This window comes from Miniopterus natalensis, chromosome 18 (genome assembly GCF_054644295.1).
Source record: "Miniopterus natalensis isolate mMinNat1 chromosome 18, mMinNat1.hap1, whole genome shotgun sequence".
NCBI lineage: Eukaryota > Metazoa > Chordata > Mammalia > Chiroptera > Miniopteridae > Miniopterus > Miniopterus natalensis.
The window spans coordinates 34,003,962-34,025,223 of NC_142098.1; the positions used below are offsets into that span (position 1 = coordinate 34,003,962).

A 21,262-nucleotide genomic window follows, 5' to 3' on the forward strand; every position below is an offset into this window, starting at 1 on the left:
AGTGGCAAGGGCTCCCTGGTTCTACCTGGGCCCCAGATCCCTCATTTGTAGAATGAGGGGGTTAGATTAGAGTGGTGGTTTTCAACCCAGCCACATGTTAGACTCACTTGGTAAATTTTGTAAAATATCATTGTTTAGGACCCACCTTCAGGAAATCTGATTCATTTGGCCTGGGGTGAAGTTCAGGCAATTTTAAGAAGCCCCCAGGTCCCACACACTTACTGTCAGTTGATTTTCAGTAAATAGTGCTGAGAGAACCAGATATCCACATGCAAAGGATGGAGTTGGACCCCTAGTTCACAACATATACAAAAACTCCAGCTGGATCAAAGACCTAAATGTAAGAACTAAAACCATAACATTTAGAAGAAAACATAGGCATAAGTCTCATAACCTTAGGAATTAGGCAATGGCTTGTTCGATATGACACCAAAAGCATAAGCTACCAAAGAAAAATAGTTAAAATTAAAAACATTTTTGCTTCAAAGGACAGTATATCTCTCTCTCTATATATATATAGATATATATATCTACATATATATATATCTATATATATATTTTAAATGTATCTTGATTTCAGAGAAAGGAAAGGAGAGGGAGGGAAAGAGAGAGAAACACCAATGATGAGAGAGTCATTGATCGAGCCCACAACCCCGGGCATGTGCCCTGACCAGGATTGAACCCCGATTGCCTGGATCCTAGGTCGACGCTCAACTGCTGAGCCACGCCCAGCCAGGCAAAGGACACTGTCAAAAAAATGAAAAGACAGCCCTCAGAATTGGAGAAAATATGTGCAAATCATATAGCTGATAGTGGTCTAGTGTCCAGAATATATAAAGAACTCCTGCAATGCAACATGAAAAGATAACCCAGGTTTTATTTAAAAAAAAAAAAAAAAGGACAAAGGACTAGAATTTTCCAAAAAAGATAAACAAAAGGTCAATAAGCATATGAAAAGATGCTCAGTGAGATACCATTTCATACCTACTAGGATGACTATAATCAAAAAGTCAGATAATGAAAAGTGTTGGTAAGGATTTGGAGAAAGTGGAGCCCTCATACATCGCTGGTAGGAATGTAAAATGGTGTGGCCTCTGGCAAACAATCTGGTAGTTCCTCAGATAATTAAAACAGAGTTACCATGTGATCCAGCAGTTCCACTCCTAGGCATTGACCCAAGAGAACTGGAAACATGTCTACACAAAAACTTGTACATGGATGTTTGTAGCAGCATCCTTCTAACAGCAGGGGTGTATAATAGCAAAGGTAGACTAATCCAAATGCCCATCAACTCATGAATGGCTAAAATGTGGTACATCCATACAATGGAATAGTATTCAGACAAAAAGGAATGAAGTACTAACACGTGCTACAGTGTGGATGAACCTTGGACATGTGCTGAGTGAAAGAAGCCAGTCACAAAGGCCATATACTATATGATTCCATTTATATGAGATGTCCAGAATAGGCAAATCCATAGAGACAAAGTAGATTAGTGGTGGTCAGGGGTTGGGAGGGAGGGAAATGGGAAACGGCTGCTAACAGTTTTGGAGTGATAAAAATGGTTGGGAACTCGATAGTGGGATAGTTGTATAACCTCATGATTATACTAAAACTCGGTGATTTTTATACTGCTTTAAAGGGTTGAATTTTATGGTATATGAATTATAAGTCTTTAAAAAATATTGACTTTCTGGATTGGAAGGATCTCTGAAAGCAAGAAAAACTAGGTCTGATAATGATATTCCTTTAGTTGGGTGGTTAGGCTGAGGGAGAGGAGGTTTGAGAGGTCACTTTGTGTTAGCCACCAGGGTGCAACCAGCAACATGTGGAATCCTAGAGGGGTCTGGCTTCACAGCTATAGTGCTAGTGCTGAGGCACCTTCCTGACCAGGAGCAATGCAGTAATGAATACAGCATCTACTGATACCTCTGCTGGGCTGTGTGGTAGTACAGTGCTTTCTCTCCATTAGCCTATTGCGTGTTCACATGGTGTCTGTTATCCTCATTTCACAAAGGAGGAAGCTGAAGCTTAGAGAGGTGAAATTTGTTTTCTGAGGCCACACACAATAAGCAGCGAAGCGAGGCTTTGAACTGGCATTTGTTAAGATCCAAGAGCCTGTGCTCTGGAGCTCTATGTCACGTTAGTCCCTCCTCAGCCTGCCTTCTTCCAGCCCTTGAACCGTGTACACCAGTACAAAATGGGATGAAAAACCACGAGGACATAAATGAGTGGACATGAGAAGTCCCAATACCATTCCATTTATTCTAGGATTTACTGAGCACCTACTGTGTGCAAGTCAGTGGGGTCCTACAGCAAAAAAGATCCCACTCTTGGGGAGCTTATGTTACACTTGGGAGAGAGACTGGTTATGGACAAAGAACATCATTTCTGATAGTAATAAATACAGTGCATAAGACAAAACAGAGTAAAGTGATTGCATAGTGGAGATAGTAAGGTCAGGGAAACCCTCCTGGATGATGACCTCTGAGGGAAGTGCTGAGTGATGAGCGAGCAAGAGCCAGCCCTGTAAGGAGCTAGAAGAAAGCCTTAGGCCAGTTTCCTAAGGAAGGGGCTGCACTCTAAAATTGTCCGTTACAGCAACACATGCATGCTTTCTGGCACCTCTTGGGGTTGGCTGAGGCAGGAACATTGGCTACCGGATAGGGCCGGGGCTGGTTTTTTGGATGGACACGCAGGGCCTTTGGAATGCTTACTACTCCACTCCTCAGTATTTATACCTCTCCTCCAACTGGGAAGTCAGAGATTTTTTATGTAGGCCAAGAAATCTCCGAATAAGGCAACGTGAGGCCGGCACAAAAGAAGCATTCCATATTCCCTGTAATTGCTTTCAAATTAGCTTATGTCGTCATGGGACAGGCACACACAGCATGCCCACTCTGCCCCTGGCTAGATATGTGGAGTTTGGTCCTGGATGGGCAGCCCGTTGTGTCCCTACACCACAGTACCCATGCTGACTGGGCTGGCTGAGTCGCCTATTGCTGCACCCACCTCAGTTGTGGCCATGTCATTGTGACTAGTTCATTTTCTATCTCTCAACCTGGTTTCTGGTTTCTTCAAATTAAGTAAACTCAGTGGGTCTTCAAACAAGTGCTCACATGTACCCTCTCAAGACTGTTCCTGGACATATCCATGCAGGTATTGCCAGGGCAATTGCCTTTTTGCCTGGGCCCCTGGTAACCCAGATTCCAGAAGGTTTAGCCTTCAGGCCCTGAAAGCGCTTTTACAACTGGCGATGAAGCCCAAGGCCAGGGGAGCAGTCTCCGCTTTCAGGAACTGAAAAGGTGCTCCACTGGGGCCAGGCCTTGCCTGAGGCCTGGCATAGCAGGGCAGATGGGCGATAAGAGGGGTGGATGCCTACCCTAGGAATAAATAGCTCTCCCTCCCCTGTGTCCAAGCCCCGGACACCATTTCTGAGGACCCATGGAAGCAAGAACTATGGGCAGCGTCAGAGGCCACAGCAGGCAAGGTGGGAGTTCAGGAGGTGGGACGGCGCCCTCCCCCTCAAAGCAGCCGGTGTCCCAGCGGAGCTGCAGACCCTACACGGTATTGCAGAGATGAGGTTTGAAAACTAGCACCCTAGGAGCCCTGTCTTGCCTTCGTGTACCCTGGGGAGTGTGCTGTGTCCAGTTCTAGTCAGCCTGGGCCTGGGGTAAAAACATGCAGCTGGTCCTGGGACAGCAAGTGACCTACAACCTCCTGCTAAAGAGGTTCATGGTGTACACAGCGGAAGGCAGGTTGTGCAGCATGAGGCAGCTAACAGGTTTTTCCTAAAATCTTGTCATGTGTGGAGTCAGTGGAATCCACATGTGAGCCTCTGCCGGGTGCACAGGAATAGTGCAGCCTTTGACACTGGTCCAGGAGCTCTACTCTGCTAATAATCAAAGTCAGCACTCAGCCTAGGGACTGGGGGGGTGTCCTGTTTCTAGGCATTGCAAGAGACTCCATTCTGGGCTTAGTGGAATTTCAGCTTCCACCAAACATTTCCCTCCACACCACCCCCTTCAGTCCTAAGAACATGTTGTATAGCAGGAATTCATGGGGAAGAAAAGGGAAGAAAAGCTTGTTAGCTGGGTCAGCTGCATTCCACCAGGATCCTTCTTGCACTTTTCATCCCTCTGTCTACTGGAACACCACTGGGTTGCCAGTGTCTTTCAAATGTTTGTTTCTTACTCAGTGACCACCCCAGCATAGAGAGAGTTTACCTCTTTGGGTTGGGAGAGGGAGTCATCGATGAATGGCTCATTAAAGCCCACTGCCACATTCCTGGCTGCTTAGGTCACCTCCCGAACAATATCCATCATTCATTTACCCAGCCACCCCACATCCTGGCAGCTGGGAGGGGTCCCTGTGACACAGGAAGGACTTTATGACCAGCCATGCCAGGCCTCCTCCCTCCCCCTACATACAGAGTGACAAGGCAGAAACAGCTCTGGGGCCCTTCTGAAGCTTGCTTTCCTGGGTGCACCACAGGGCCTCAGCACAGGGAGTGGTGACAGTGGATCCCAGTGGAACCAACAAGCTCTTCTTTCTTCTTCTACCCCTCCCTCTTCCCCACTCATACCCGGCGCTATTTTAGCAACCAGAGAAGAATCTCTAACAGGCTGCCAGTATGCAGAGGCAAGTTTGGGAGGCTCTTTGTGGTTTTGTTCACATGTGTTCTCAAAGACAGACGAGTCCACATCCTTCCTTCCTCCCTAGATAGGTCAAGGGCTGGGTGCAAGCTCCCTTCACAGGATGACAGGAACAGACTTGGAGCAGCAGGGCCACCATTGGCATTGTGCCTGTCTCACACACTGGGCCCCTGCCACCCTCTAAGAAGCAGGCCAGCTTTTGGAGGCACAGTCCTGCCTGCCTGCCTGCCTGCCTGCCTGCCTGCCTGCCTGCCTGCCTTTGTGAGCTCACCTCCAGCTTAGGGAACTGAGGTGGGGCTGGAGCCCTTGCTGACTTGTCTCTGCTGGCTCTGCTTTGCCCATCTGGTACCTGATATTCTACTCAGAACATTGTAGAATGAGTGACTGCCCCGTGTTTGTGCTGATTAGCCGTGTGGCCCTAGACAAGTCACTTAACCTCTCCATCTCAGTTTCCTCATCTTAAAATGGAGATATCTCACATGATCATGTTGAAGGTTTTAAAGAGTTACTGTATAAATAGGAAGAACTAGCAATTAGCAGTTATTGCATAGTTACCTTTAGCATGCCCTCTTCCCCATCAGAATGTAAACTCTGTGTCTGTTTTGCTTCCTCCCATGGCAAGTACCTAATAGGGGTTCCAAGTCAGAGATGAGGCGCTGGGGACACAGCCACGTCTCAGTCAGTACTGCACCTGGGAAATGACCCTTGACAATAAAACACAGATGAGCTCGATGCTTTTGCCTCTCCCTCCTCCCAACAGAGGCCAGTACCTTTGGGCCCTCCCAAATGAAATCAACACCTTGAGCTGGCATTTTCAATATGGCTCCTTTGCCTTCCTCCTCCTACCAAATTTCTCTCGGAGCTCTCTACCCTCTTTCCTGGTCATCCCACACTGACCTTTGTCCCTTTCAGCTCAATCCCTATGCAGCGGCAGCCAGCGTGACCTTTTGAAGGCCCCATGAAGTTGGCCTGCCCTCCTCCCGGCACATCTCACTCCTTCTCTAACCTGCTGTTTGCACATGTTGTTACCATTATCTGGAAAGTCTCCCTTATTTTTGTATTAACTCAGTCTTAGTCTGATCAGAGTTGGAGAATCACCTCCTTAGGGAAACTTCCCCGTGTCTACCCCTTCCACTAGGTCAGGAGTTGTACCCTAGCACACGGAACCCTCTCTTCAGCTCCCTTTCTGGGAGAAGGAGGGAGGAGGACAGGTGCAGCATAATACCTGAGAGCATGGCCTCTGGAGCTTAGTACCTGGCATTAAATCCAGCTCTGGAACTTTCCAGGTATGCGACTACCTGTGGGCAAGTCACATCACCTCTCAGACCCTCGGTTTCCTCATTTTTAAAATGGGACAATAATAACACTGACCTCAGAAGATAGCTCTGAGGATGAGAGAAATTAATACATGATAAAGTGTCTAGAACAGTGCCTGGCACATGGTTAGCTGTATAGAAGGGTCTGCTATGGTTATTATTGTCATCACTTTTCCTTCTGTAGCTGAGTATTTGCTTGATAAATAAGATCCTCTCCCTCATCAGACTGGGAGCTCCATAAAGTACAGTCTGTCTGCTTTGGCTCACTATGTACTCCGTCCAGGGCCTGGCCCTGGGTTGACACTCAGCAAATACTTGTCAAGGGAATGGATATGTACCAACCCCATGGTCGCCTGAGGCATTGGGAACAGGTGGAACCTGTCATCAGTCAGACTGAGAATTTTGCATAGCTGAGGGGGGGTTGTGCAGTTTGCCACATGAGGCCTCCATCTATAGAAACCACCCCTTGGCACTATCCACCCCACACATCTTAGTCTAAGCCGGGTAGGGAAAGGAGTGTATAAGCAGAATGTTATTTTTGTAACCAACTAGAAAAAGCTGTGAATTTTTAATGTCCTATTTGAATTCCGGCTCCTATTCACCAGTCATGCTGCGTGGAAAAGTGGCCTCTGCATTTCCCTGAGGATGGCCTCACAAGGTCATGCTTTCCTTGCCCAGAACTCAGGGATCCAAGAGCCTCCAGTGTCAGTAGACAACCCCTCAGCTTTCAGGAGAGAAAACAGGGCCAATCAGCATGGATTGAGGGTGGGAGGCCTGCCGGTAAAGTTCCGTTTGTGTCTGTCAAGTTCAGGAGGGAGTTCCTCCTCACCACCTAGGCCCGGTGAGGGGATCTTCTCCCCAAACACGTGCTCAGTGTTCTACTTGGGACTCTGCATGCTTCTAGCCAGGGAAACAGAGTACATCGCAGAGTTATCACTTATTTAAAAACAGATCTTTTTTAACATATGTATAGTGCTGAGTACTTAATTTGTGCCACGCACAGTCCTAAGTGGTTTACTTGCTTTACTTTGTCTAATCTTCATTTAAGTGAAGAGATTCTTTATTTCATCAGCAAGGAAGCCAAGGCTCATTGCTTGCCCAAGGTTGCCTTAATGGCAGAGGCATGATTTGAACCCAGGTCTTTGTGAACCCCAAGCCAGAGCTCTTGTTCACTGCCCAGAGAAGATGAGCAAAGGACAGAGATGGGGCATGTGTTTGGATGGTGGATAGCACAGTGACTTGTAAGGAAGGATGGTGTGAACTCAAAAAGGCTAGGTTTGTTCAGAGCCTCCACAGGTTGGAGTGGGGACTGTCTTGAGAGGATCTCCTGCAGTCTTGTTTCCATTCCAAACCATGGGGGTGGGGTAAGGGCCTTTGCAGAGAGGGAGGCGGCAGTGTGGATGTGTGTACGTACACACACAGTTCATCTGACACTTTATTATTATTATTATTTTATTATTATTATTTTTTAATCCTCACCCAAGGACATTCTCAGAGAAAGGAAGAGAGAGACAGAGACATCAATGTGAGAAAGAAGCATCGATTGGTTGCCTTCTGTATGTGCCCCAACCGAGTATCGAACCCGCAACCCAGATATGTGCCCTGACTGCGAATCAAACCAGCAACCTTTCCATGCACTGGACAGTGCTCCAACCAGCTGAGCCACACTGGCTGGGCTCATCTGGCACTTTATGCCGGCCCTGTGTCAGAGGCTTTAAAGCACCCTACCCCACATTTAATCCTTACAGCAGCTACAGGAGGTAGATTCTTTTAAGTTTATCCTATAGAGAAGGAAACTCAGGTATAATAAATAGGTCAAGTCACTTGATTGGAAACAGAACAAGTAAGCTGAGAAGCTGGCATTCAAACCCAGACCTGTGCCCCTTCAGAGCGTGCAGGCATAACCCAGACAGGCTGTGGCTGTGGGGTGCCTTTAGACACATGCTTGCAGACCGGGTGCCTAGATCTTGGCCGCAGCAGCAGCAGAACACCAACGGAGCTTGCCCTCTGCGAACTACCCTCCTGCATCCTCAGCCATGAGATGTGATTGGCCACTTTGCTGCCAACAGCATCTTTCAGGCACGTGCAAGAGCAGAGGCTCAGCATCCCCTGCACTTCCTGCCCCGGCCCTGCCTGCTGCTGCCCTTGGCTTTACAGGGAAGCTTGAGTTCTGCACATACTCACTGCTCACCACTGAGACCAGCTGTGCTTTGGGCATTATAAAGATATGTAAGATGTGAGAGGTAAATCCTACCCTGTGAGAGTGTGCACATGTGCATGGAATCTAGGTAATATCCAGATGAATGGAGGAGGCTGTCAGAGAGGTGCTGAGGGCTGTGTGCCGATGAGGGCTGGCAGGACACAGAGAAGGCACTCTGTGGAGGAAGCGGGCAGGATTTTAGGAGAGGAGGAGATTCTGAGAGGCACAGGGATGTCTTGGGAACTGCTCATTATTGAGCACCTGCTGTATACTCTGCAGGCATTGTCAACTTGCATCCTCACCCTGGCCGTGACCCCGGTACCATCTTTATCAGCATGTTATAGATGAGGAAGCAGATGTTAGGATGGGTAACTTGCTCACATGAGTGGTGTAAACAGCATCCTAGCCCTGGTTTGTCTGAATTCAGAGTTGTATAGAGGGAGTGTGGGAAATGAGGTAGGGAAGGTGAATTCATATCTTCCTTAATGGTAACCTGCTTGGTGGCCAGAGCTTGAAGTAGCTTACTGTTGTGGGAGGCAGGAGACAATGCATAATTGAGAAACCATACAGGAGATCTGCACAGAGGGGGTACGTCCAGGTCCGAATCAGGTCAGAGCAAGCAAGCTAGTGCAGGTGCTGCAGAGGAGCCACCCTTTGGGCTGATTTGAGGGAAGGGCAATTGCTGGCTAATGTGAGGCAGGAACAAGGCAGTAAGAGCTTCATGCAGGAAGGGGTGTCTCCTAGGCTGAAGAACCCTTCATGTTGTTGAGAGGCAAGTGAGGGAGCCCTGGGCCACTGACAGTCCCATCCTGTCCCCTACCCCCCCACTGGAGTTTGGAAGGAAACCTCTTGTGGTCCCCACTATAGTACAATGTATTAATTAGGCAGCTTCTTTGTCTGAAAGGACCCTGTGTTGATTCTCTGAATGAGCAGAACTGGTGACACTAATCAAAACACATGGTGTTTGGCCAGAGGCTCCTTGGAAGCCCCTCACTCCCCACATGGCCTTTGCCTATGCCTGGGCATGGAGTGTGCTCTTGCACCTTCCTGGCTGGCTGCCCACTCACGTGCACACTGACCCCTGCAGAATGAGCGGGATAGGGGCTCCTACAAGAAACAGATGCGGGCTTTTTCCAGACCCTGCTGCAGGCAGCTGAATGGGCCGGTTTCCCCAGAAGTAGTCTGAGCATGTCCACCTTAACTGGTATGACGTGCTTCCCTGACGCTGACATCTGATAACATGCCCCAGCCAGCAAGGAGCTGAGTGCTAGTCACCACCAGGAGGCCAAGTGCCTTGTACTTGGGTGTTCTGTGTTCAGGTTTGAGATTTGGGCTTCTTATTCACTGCCCTCTCTACCTGAAAACTCCCTTTCACCTTCCAGTGTCCTCAGGCCCAGTGATCCTCAAACTTCCTCCTCGGAAACGGTTGCCTGATGGGGGCGGGGGAGCTGCCTCCCACTTGGTTTGCAGCTCTCTCTAAGATACATTGATCTTAAGATTTGGAAGGGTGGGGTGTGGAATGTTCCTCAGGGAACAGAGGATGTGTGGCCTATAGGGAAATAAACTTTGGAGACATGCACAGGGGAGGTGCTTGCTGTTGGGCCACCCAAAGCTCCCAAGGGAGACTGACTTGAGGAAATTTTGAATTTATAGGAGGCTTTACTTTTCTAACTGCTTTTCTGTCCCAGGTCATCTCTGTGCCAGAGATGGGGAAATGGCTGCCCAAGCTTCTACGTGAGGGGAGGGTGGGTAGAGGCAGTGCCAGCTGAGACTTGTGATCTCGTTCAGTCTGCTGGGTGAATGAGGGTTGGCTGTGTCTGTCCAAGAATGCATAAGCCCTATCCCCTGCCTCTTGTTTTCACACTTGGGCCTGGTGCTCAGTCAGGTAGGTTTGTGTGACTGAATGAGCAGACCACAGGCTGTGGCACCGCTCTCTGCTATGTGTGCTGAACTCAGGGTGTCTCAGAGAGGGCACTTGCTCCAGGGGTGGGAGACTTAGGTTCCAATCTGTGCTCTGCCATTTTCATCTAGGTGGTTGTGCAGTGGGTCTTTTAACTACCCTGAGCCTCAGTTTCCTCAGATTGACCTCCCTGGGTCATTGTAAAGATTAGAAACAGTATATATACATATATATATAAAGGGTGAAGCCCAGGGCTGGACCCCGTGGTGGCCATGTTGTCCTGGGGTCAGAGCTAAGGCCCAGAGAAGCCCCAACAGCCACTCTGACCCTCCCAGTCACTCTCTGTTCTGCTTCCCTAGACCTTCACAGCCTGGTGCAACTCCCACCTGCGGAAGGCCGGTACACAGATCGAGAACATCGATGAGGACTTTCGAGATGGGCTCAAGCTCATGCTTCTCCTGGAGGTCATCTCAGGTGAGGCTCCTCTCCCACAAAGTGCCACCCACACCTGGAAGGGGTGCCCTGTCACAGCAGGCCCCCGGGACATGGCCCACCCCATCTGTCCCGTTGCTGTTGGGAGGAGTGAGGCCTATTCAGCAGCAGCAGCAGCAGCAATGTGTCTGAGCATGGGTCTGTTGGGGTGGGGACCCTACAGCTTTTCTTTGTTCTCTTCTTTCTTAGGAGAGCGGTTACCTAAGCCAGAGCGGGGCAAGATGAGAGTGCACAAAATTAACAATGTGAACAAAGCGCTGGACTTTATCGCCAGCAAAGGAGTCAAGTTGGTCTCCATCGGGGCAGAAGGTGAGCCTGGGTGGGGCAGCTCAGTTTCTGACCTGCAGGCTCTGAGGCCGAACCTCTGCCTTCTAAACAGAAGTTGTGTTGGTGGCAGAGCACTGGGGGTGCTTAACGCCCTGATATACCCTCAGCAGTGACCACAGTGATTGTCTCAGTGTGACATTGGGCCTACAAGTTCCCCTCCCCTCCATCCGCAGAATAATCCAGTCCAAGACTGGGGAATCCAGTGCCCCTGATCACGTGGGGCAGGCATCTTCTGCAGGGGGAGGAATGGCTTTGACTTGGACCCTGGACACCCGCATTTGCCCTCCTTGTCCTGAGCCTGAGAGACACCAACGGACACGTGACATAGCGTCTCTCTCTGCCAGAAGCTCATTTGCCCTTATGTCCTGCCTGGTATCTGTAGGCAGGAGAGGATGCAGAGGGAAAAAGGGCACTCGAGGCCCAGTGTCAGGGCTCTGGGCAGGGAGGGCAAGTCCAAAGGTCAGTGACCAGACTTTGCTGGCTACACAGCCTGGGAGAGTTTGGCCTCTGACTAGATACCCAGGATCCTTCTGTGCCCCTCCGAGCCCTCCTGCTAGAGCAACAGTGTGCTATCTGTCCAACAGAGGGTTCTTGTCTTGTGGTCACAGGCACTTTTAGAGACTAGGTGAGGCCTGATGGAGTTCAGCCGCTCCCCATCAGCCTGGACTCACAGCTCTGCTCATTAGTCAGAGCAGTTTTCCTATGCCGACATCCATGTTGTCCCAGCTTTTAGAAAAACAAAGAAAACTAATTGCCATTAATGACAGTACTCTGAGAGTTTGGCTAAGACTCTAGGCCAGAATGCCTGTAGAGAGTTCCAAGACTTACCCCCGCCCCTGCTGCCCCAGGACCTCTCCAGAGAGGGATGCCAAGCCTTGAATGCCACAGTCGAGGTAGTTGGTGTTTGTTTAAAAAAATCACAGCTCCAAAATTCAATCAGGCATGGATCTTTCCTCCTGGCTGCACTCCAGCTTTCTGCTTCTCACAGCTGCATTTATTTTGCTCAAATGCTAGTCTGTAAATACAGAAGGGGTTAGAGGGGAGACCAACCCGTAGCAGTCATCAGTTTTCATTTGGAGAAAAACTCAGGCTAAAAATGTTCTCTGTTCTTGCCCAAATTGGTTCGCTCCCAATCCTGTGACCATCGGGCCTTGGGACAAAGCTGGAGGGCAGCCTACTATAGAGACATTCCGAGGGCTTGGAATACCTGAACACCCCAGCCCCCACCCTGCCCCATCTCCGTATCCCTCTACAAGATCTACGCAGTTGTAGGAACATTGCTTCCTTATGGGGGTTATGAGAAGGGGCCGAGTTGGAGGCACAGCTGCAGGTCCGAGAAGCAGCTGGTGGATGTGTAATGAGAGAAGCTGTCTTCTTCCCCTCCCAGGAACTCTCTAAGCCCTCCATGACCAACTTCTCCATATAACCAGCTGAGGGTGGGAGCTGTGACCTCCTCTCCAGATTGCCCGTCCCCACCTCTGGGAGGGGGAGCAAAGCATAGTTTTCCTGAATGAATTGCTGCCTTCATCCCACATTGGGAATCCTCTACCTGGTTTCCGGGTCGAGTTCTTGGCCCTGGAGAAGGGCTGCACACATTCTTCTTCCTCTGCCTCCACTGCAGCAGGCTGCGCATATTTTCTTATCCTAAAACTAAAGCCAAGAGCTGCCCTCAGCCATCAGCCCATGGCTTCAGTTGGGGAGTTCCTACACCATTACTAATAGAGCCCCCCGCCCTTTTCTCTTGAGTGTGTCCTTGGGGAAGGTTGGGCCCATCCTCTGGGTGACACTACACCCCCTTTTCAAATCAATCCCTCCCTAGAGTTTTCTGTTCTTAAGGATCTGTGAGCAGGGTCTCTTGACATGTCCTTCCATCCTCCCTACCCTTTCTCCCTGCATCTTGTGTGCTGAGGTGTGTGGGGGCAGAGGACATTTAGAGGACTGCTACAGGCACATCTGCTGGACGGACTCCTGGATGAGGCACTTGTCAACAGAGGGCTGGGAGCAAGCCTCTGGGAGGAGCAGTCTTTTAAGCTGGGTCAAGAGAATGAGCTGGGGGGGGTGGGAAGAGGCTTGCATGGCCAAGGACATGTGTTTAGACGCTTTTGGGACAGTGCTTCCCAGAGTGTTCAGGTGACTTCTCCAGTGAGGGAGGTGGAAGATAGGCCTGGGCAGCTTATCAAACGATCAGAGCTAACTTTAGACATGGTAGGAAGGCTGCCTGGAAGGGAGGGGGCAACCTTCTCACCCTTTGTCCCCTCCCTGCATGCAGAGATTGTGGATGGCAATGCGAAGATGACGCTGGGGATGATCTGGACCATCATCCTCAGGTTCGCCATCCAGGACATCTCGGTGGAAGGTAAGAGCCAAGAGTCCCGCTGACAGTCAAGAACCACTTTTTCTCCCCACCCCGGTTCTACCTGAGTTAAGGAGAGTTAGATTAGGATTTCAGGCATTTTGTCTTCATGCTTCAAGCTCGTCTGTTTCCCAGTGTCCCTCACAGGGCCTGGCCCTGCACAGGAGTGGTTAGTGGAGATGCTGGCCCAGGCTGCAGAAGAAGGGGTCCCCCTCAAAGCCACCCAGTTCTGGTATCCACCCAGAGCACTTTGCTCTCACAGCCTCTGTCTCGGTGGACCCTTACTTCACCCTTGTGAAGGCGGCATGATCAGCCCCATTTTACAGTCAAGGAATCTGAGTCACAGAGACATTAGTGAGAGTCAGGTTCTCCCGAGCATCAGTGCCTGCCTGTTCCCACCCTCTGGCCTTTTCCTCTATGGACCTGGGATCAGTCCAGGCCACCACCGACACTTTACTTTGTTCAAGGAGACGCCGGGGCTAGCATCAAAGGCTTCTTTGATGATGTGTCCTGGCAGTAAAAGGTACAGGCCTTGTGGTCTGAAACATGGCACAGGTTCAGACCTTGACGTTATTCTGTCACTGCTACTTCCTGAGGTGACCCTGGGTAAGTTACTTCTTGGGGCCATGTGCGCAGATCGGCGGTTAGAATCGGCAGAGGCCTGCCCATGTCTGGAATGGGAGGAGCTGTTACTACTGTCACTGCTACTGCTGTTCTGTCTGGTGGCCTGTCCCCCTGGTTCTGCTTGACCCAGAAGAATGGTTTCCTCTGAGCCAGTGCTCAGTGTCATTATGTGTTTTGCAGAAACCTCTGCCAAGGAAGGGCTCCTTCTCTGGTGCCAGAGGAAGACCGCTCCCTATAAGAATGTCAACGTGCAGAACTTCCACATCAGGTGAGCACAAGCCAAAGCCCAACGCATTCCTTGCCTCTTCCTGGGACTGGAGGCACTATCCTCCCACCTCCCTTCATTTCTTGGGCTTTCGTCATGTCTGAGTTGCCAGCCCTCAGGGAGTCCCTCCCTGACACTAGTTCCTGTGAGCTCGTTGTAAGGTCCCTGCATCCTCTCCGAGGAGAGGGAAGAGGTGGCGGCGGCAGTGGCAGTTGCCTCACTGTCCTGGACTGACGGCTTTAAAGGCCCGTTCTGTGGCCGGCCTTACAGCCTCTTCTTCCTCCCCAAGCACAGTGATTCTCAGAAGCAACAACAAAGCTCTTTTTATTTTTTTCATTTTGACCACTCAAGAGGGACCCGTCCTTAGAGCTGCTAGTGGATTGAGTGTGGGGAAAATGTACTTTGTCCACTCCAATGAACAAAACTCTGCCCTGTGGTGAGCCTGCTGTCCCTTGGGTGAGAGGGAGAGGAGACAAGTCCTCCGTTGACAGAACACAGGCAACCATGGTCAGCACCACTAGAGATCCAGGCTGGTAGGAGGCAGTGTGGCCTGGGGGTGGTCCTGAGGTCAGGTCCACTTGGCTCTGTGATTTCACCCCTCTGAGCCTCTGGTGTCCTCTTAGGGTGGTTGGACCAAGGAGGGAGCACACATAGGAATAAAGTTCTTCTGTGTCCCCAGGCTCTCCAGGGCCCCAGCACTGGATGTTGGGGACCTTTCCATTGTGCTCTGCCAATAATAGCGCATGGTCCCTCCCTCGAGCTCCTCTGTGTCTCTCTCTTTTCCTGCCATCAACTGGCTGGTCCTCTCCGTACTTGTTCATTTATTTATTCAACTGGTAAATATCTATGCAGTGCCTAGTATGTGCCTAGAGTGGGGACACAGTAGCACCAAAATGAGTCCCCACCCTCGGAAAGTTACACTGCAGCAGAGGGGACCAATAGCTGAAAAGGTGCAAATAAACCAACAACATAACTTCAGGTGGTGAGAAGTGCTATATATACTAAGACCACAAAATAGAGTGAGGTGATAGAAAGTAATAGGGAGAGTACCTTGGTCAGGAGTGGCCTTCCTGATGAGGTGTCATTAAGCTTGACCCCAGAAGGAACCAGCCCTTAGAGGATATCAGGGAGAAAAATGTGACCAGTCTAGCTTGTGACCAGTTATTTTGCCTCACAGAGACCCTCATGCCAGCCACATCCTGGCATTTAGCCAGTCTGTGGGTCATGTCAGCCAGGATGCAGAGGTCATGCGACACAGGCACCGGCCTTCCGCCGTGGGCCATCTGCCCTCAGTGGGCCTGTCCAGTTCACTGGAGCCTTGCATGTACACTTGTCATGTGTCAGGCCCTGGAGTAAATGTTTCCATATTTACTTATTTAATCCTCATGACAATCCTCATGAAGTAGACACTGTTATTACCCCCATTTTATAGACGTGAAAACTGAGGTAGCAATTGGGCTTGCTCACGGTCACACTGACAGTAAGTGGAAGAGCTGGGATTTGACCCCAGACCTCTCAGCTCCAGCAGTCAAGGTCGCAGCCACCCTGCCATACCGTCTCCCTGCAGTGCCTGGCATACACACTAAACCACCTCAATAAATAGGAATCGATCATTGTTGTGGGTGCCCAGAGCCTTTCCGCAGCACTCCCATTACAATGTGTGGGCCTCCTCCTCCACCTCCTGACGTTGGCCTTTCCACCCCCAGCTGGAAGGACGGTCTTGCCTTCAATGCCCTGATCCACCGGCACAGGCCTGAGCTCATCGAGTATGACAAGCTGAGAAAGGTATGCATCTTGTGTTCCCCTCAACAGCCCATAGGTACCCTGAGTCTGACCCTAACTCTGGGTCATGTTCCCCATTACTGGTGTCCAAAACTGGATTTTGTGATCAGATGGGCAGGCTAGGAGAGCCTTGTGCCAACTGTCACCAGACCTCTGGCTCAGTTCTTACTCCCTTGCTCCCGTCAGAGACTGTCCCTTTCTCATTCCATGGGCGTTGCAACCACCAGGGGTTATTTTAGGGCCTAACCAGCCATGACTTCTAGCTCCCCTTCCTTAACTTCTGGATTCTGGAAGCATTCCCTCTCTGTCCATGGAAAAGAGGGGTAAGGAATTCTGAACCATCACTGCTGGCAGACATTTCCCAGGCAGGGTCCTGTTCTAATTTGCCTGTGCAAAGCTTGTGACCCTGTTAGCCCCAAGCCCTGCCCTCTAGGAGCTCCCAGCCTTATGGGGAAGGCAAGACAATGTATCCTGAGTAAGCCAGCCGCCTGAGGCCATGCACCGGTGCTCAGGCTGAATGGGGTAGGGAGGGAATAGGGCCTAACAGTATGTAGGGGAAGGATGGCACACCTGGACTGGCATGATCGGGAAGGGCCTGTGGAGGGGGTGGCAGCCCAGAGCCAGAGAGAGGGCATTCCAGGTAAGAGAAGCACGGGCCTCAGCCCGTTCAAGCCACAGTGAGTAATGGAATTGGGCTGTAGCTGGAAAATGGTAAAGGCACATGAGGGAGGTTCCAAGTGGAGTGGGCTTTAATCCCATAAGCAGTGGGAGACAGAGTGAAGGGATGGTTCAGGGAGGTTGGAATGGAGAGACTCTTGGTTTGCTCTCCCCCAGCCCCCAATCCAGTGCTGTCTCAGGTCTGGCCAACTTTCAGGGGTTCAGGACAGGGGGCTTAATCTGGGGTCTGTGGATAATTGGAAATTATAAGAAAAGAGCACTTTTTCTGGAGAAAAGTTCTCTAGTTTGTCCACCAAGATTTCCAGAGACGTTCCTTTGCGTCAGAATTGACTTTATCCAGGTGGTCTCCTCTCCCTGCAGCAACACAGGTGGCTGAGAACTGCCTAAAATGGACCCTTTCCAGTCCTACCCCTTCCCCAGATCTCTTCCAGGCCACTCTGGGTCCCTTTTGCCTCTGCATCCTGCCCCTACCTGAGTTCTTCCTCCTTCCCTCACTTCCATCCCCCAGGATGACCCGGTCACAAACCTGAACAATGCCTTTGAGGTGGCAGAGAAATACCTGGACATCCCCAAAATGCTAGATGCTGAGGGTAAGTACATCCCTTTTGTTCAGTCAACACCTCTTTCATATACATCTTACGGTAACTTCAAAAAACTGGCAGAGCCAGTGAGAATGGCTGAGTGAATCTGGGTAAACCTGGGAAATGTGTCGCCAGGGAACCAGAGCAGGAGCAGCCTACACAGGCCAGACATGCTCGGGGATGGAGCAGGGTGAGGAGTGGGGGAAGGGGAACTTGAAGAGGATCGACTCTGGGAGCTGCCAGAGCCCTGCCTGACCCAGTCCCACACCTGGGGGAAGGCAGAGAGCGAGGCGAGGTGGCCAGGGAGGGGTGGCTCCTCTGAATAAGCAAGGCCTCTGCCTACCGTGCCTGCTGCAGGTTTGGAGTTCAGAGCCCACCAAATTGCAGTATTTTTTTTTCTTTTCTGGCTTTGCTCCATTTCCCAGCCATGCACCACCCCCAGCCACTGGAGGCCCTTGGGATTGACTGTCCAGAAGCCCCTTGAGGCCATTCTCAGAGAGAGGAAGTGGCCTCATTTTAATCCAGTTCCCACAGCTGTGGCCTTTCTAGAGACCACAGGGATGGAGGGGCTGAGGGTGTGGCTGAGCCTACCAGAGTCACCAGGGGTTACTGAATCAGCTCTAAGGGTCCTTCTCCCGGGATGGCTGTGGCCTTGGGGAGCCTTTGGATCCTGGTGAGTGACCATTCCTTCCCCCCCCCACCCCTACTTGGGCAGTTTAACCTTGTCGTTCACTTGCAGACATCGTGAACACGGCCCGGCCCGACGAGAAGGCCATAATGACCTATGTGTCCAGCTTCTACCATGCCTTTTCAGGAGCGCAGAAGGTACCGGGCAGGGCCAGGCAGGCCCACCTCGCTGCCACTGCCCAATGCCACTGCTGCCTCTCGCCTCCCATGCTCACCTCATTTCTCTTGCAGACGGCAGTGGCCTCTCTCCGACTGGAAGCCACACCCCAGCTCCTTGGCATTGCCACTGCCCATTTAGTCTCTTCACACACTGTCTATTGAGTGCCCAACCTGTGCCAGGCTCTGTACTAGGCACTGAGAGTACAGTGGTGACTGAGTCAGGCAGGATCTCCTCTCATGGAGGTTCCATTCTAGTGGGTGAGGCAGACAACAGGCATATCCATAGATCAAGTCATTTCATGTGATGATAAGCACAGTAGAGAACATGGGACAGGATTGTGGGACACAGATACTTGAGGGCTGCGTTAGCTGGGGCCATCAGGGGAAGCCTCTGCGGGGTGACATGAACAGGCACTTGGAGTGATGAGCAGGAGCTGCCATGTGAAAATCTGTAGGAAAAGCATTCCAGGCAGAGGGTAGAATTAGTGCAAAAGCCATGAGGCAGAAATAAGCTTGGCTTATTCAAGGAATGGCTGGAGAGGAATAAGTAAGGAGAGGAGGATTGAAAATGAGGTCGGAGAAGGTGACAGAGCCAGGCAATGGACTATTATAGTCTGAGATCAATTATTTGGGTTTTATTCTAGGGCCCCAGGAGACTGTTAGGTGGTTTCTGCTGAGGTGGCAGAAATTCTCTTATGTTTTCAGAAAGATAAGTTAGGGTTTAACCCCTCCAGCCCTGATGGCTAGTATCACAAGCCCAGGCCTGGCTAGGAGAGGAATCCACCTATTTGGACACGCCCTTCCCCTCGCCAAAACCTTAGCTAGATGGGCCCGCAAAGCTAGAGCCAGGGTTTGGCTTCCAGTCCAGAGCAAGCGCTATTCTTCCCGCATGAGCCTAGGGCCTGGTCCCAGCCACCCTCCCTGCATCTTTCACTCTCTCCTGCCTCTCTCTCTCTTTCTCTCTCTGTGCAGATATTGTAGGCACTCTGAGGCCAGATGAGAAAGCCATCATGACTTACGTGTCCTGCTTCTACCACGCTTTCTCGGGGGCTCAAAAGGTGAGCTGGGGTGGGAGCACACCTGGCTGCTGTGGCTGGACGCTTGCCCTTGCCGTCCTCCTTATGTCCTCACCATCCATCTGTGGTTGGGGTTCCTGGCCAGGCCAAGGGCCACCATGGCCTGAATACTGACCCGGTCAGGCAGGTTTATTGCTACCATGGGCTTCAGTGTCACCAGTGAACCAGAGCTGGTCTAGTGCTGACACACCACAGATATTCTCTCTGTGAATACAGGAGATTGGTTGTGATGTCTCAGTTACTCAGGGCAGTTGAGTCCCAAATTCACATTAAATTTAGCAGAGCGGCAATTTGGACCTGTGCTCCTGAGCACTCAGTTGCCCCCACCCCTCTCTGTCCGTGATCCATGCTGGGCCACCTACTTCGTGCACTGGCTGTGCCCTTTCACCGGGAGTAGTGGCTTTTCTACTCCTCTCTGCAGCCCCTTCCCCTACCAAACGGCCCGGAAAGGCTCAGCCTGAGCAGGTTAGACTGTTCTCTGAGACTGTTCTCTGGGCTCCTGTCCCCAGCAGCTGCACTGATACAGGCAGAGTGTTCACAAGTGTGCCTGTTCCCAGTGGCAGCTCTCCCTAAGCCTGGCAGACCTCATGCTGCACCTCTCGGGCCCTCTACTTCCATGGGAGGATACCCAGTTGCCTCTGAGGAGAGAGTCCACATGGAGACCTGGGCACCTCTGTCCCTTTCGCATGCCTCCTGGTCTCTGGTTGTAGGCAGCAGTGTACTCCCAGTGACCTGAGTTTGTGTCACTGGTTGGCAATAGGGCAGTGAGGAGAAAAAGAAACTAGTTCTCATTTATTGAGCATTTACTGCATGCTAGGCACAGACTCTTAGTTCCTTATACATCCCTTACATGGCAGGGGGATTGCTGTTATCCTCAATTAAAAGAGGAGGAAATTTAAGTTCAGAGTGGGTAGGTAGCCATCCTTAAAGTCATAGGACGGGGACTGTGTCTGCTGCCTCTGTGGACCGCCTTCTTCAGAGCCCCACGTCCAGCATGTGCCACCCTGTGGAAGCCTGCCCTGCCCGACTCTGCCACCTCTTAGCAGTGTGACCTTGGATAGGTCACTTCACCTAGCTCAGTTTCCTCATCTATAAAATGGGGATTTTACTAGTACCCGTCCCACAGGATTGTTCTGAGGATGAAAGGAGCACATGCAGGCAGAGAGCTTAGGACTGTGACTGGTACATGGTCGGGTAGTCAGAGCAGCCTTGGCCTTGCCCTCCGTGGTTTTTCCCAGCCCTGGGCCAGAGAGTGTTCATAGCCTCCTTCCATTTACCCAGCATGTGGTTAGAGCTTGTGTTTGGAGTGTTCTGCTGGAGGGTATAGGCACGGAGAGTGGAGGGGGCCCCCACCTTACTGAGAAGGCAGGGTGGGATGGGGGTGGGCAGCGATGGAAGATTCCCTGCCACAAATCCCAGCTAACAGCACACATGCCATTGGACTCCCCACTGTGGGGTCCATGCCAGCCCCCACATTGCTCTTATGAGAGTGCTTTCTCTTTTATAACAGCTACCCTCCTCTGCTTAGAGCTGAACTCTGTGTAGTGAGGGGACAGGAGGCCTGGAGGTATATGTGGGAATGGACACTGGCAGGAAGGCCCAGGTCAGAGCACTTCGGCGTTTTGAGGCAGCCGGGCCCCTATTGTAAGGGAGGAAATAAAGTCCTGGCCCATGGGAGCTGCCGTTCACCAAGGCAATGCAGGATCCCGGCTTCTCTAGCCCAAGTTCGGCTTCCCCCAACCTGTGCCTATGTCTCAGGCCAGCCCTAGAATGCTTTTTATTATTGCTGCTGTCTTTTCCCCATCGACTCAAGCCCATCTCTCTCTTTTTTAAATTTTAATTGAATTTATTGGGGTGACATCGGTTAATAAGATTATATAGGCTTCAGGTGTACAGTTCTATAGTACATCATCTGTAGATAGTATTGTGCTCACCATGCCCGTCTCTTGGAAGAGTGCTGTGTGGAGTTTGTTGTATTTTGTAAATGCAAGCAGAACCCCAGCCTCCACAAGTTAATCCCATTCTCCCGAGAGTTTATTTCTAGTCACTGAGGCATTTGTTCCCTATTCACTCATTCATTCGTCAGTTCAGCTACCTAAAACACAGTGAGCCCCAGGCTGGGTGCCAGGAATCACGCAGTGAAACAAAACACCTGTGACCAACAGCT

The 21,262-nt window shown here is 50.9% G+C and overlaps 1 protein-coding gene across 6 annotated transcripts in view; it reads left to right on the plus strand.

The window, feature by feature from the left end:
- Positions 1–21,262, plus strand: part of ACTN4 (actinin alpha 4) — a 68,000-nt gene that overhangs the window by 30,963 nt on the left and 15,775 nt on the right. For 3 of the 6 annotated variants that reach the window (XM_087826651.1, XM_087826650.1, XM_016206489.2), the window contains exons 2-8: positions 10,431–10,545; positions 10,753–10,872; positions 13,160–13,246; positions 14,048–14,135; positions 15,839–15,917; positions 17,101–17,182; positions 17,913–17,998. In XM_087826651.1, the coding sequence (XP_087682777.1) occupies positions 10,431–10,545; positions 10,753–10,872; positions 13,160–13,246; positions 14,048–14,135; positions 15,839–15,917; positions 17,101–17,182; positions 17,913–17,998 (657 nt within the window). Of the gene's footprint in view, positions 1–10,430; positions 10,546–10,752; positions 10,873–13,159; positions 13,247–14,047; positions 14,136–15,838; positions 15,918–17,100; positions 17,183–17,912; positions 17,999–18,991; positions 19,078–21,262 lie in introns of all 6 variants that reach the window. The other 3 variants (XM_087826652.1, XM_016206491.2, XM_016206490.2) reach the window with 1 other exon arrangement.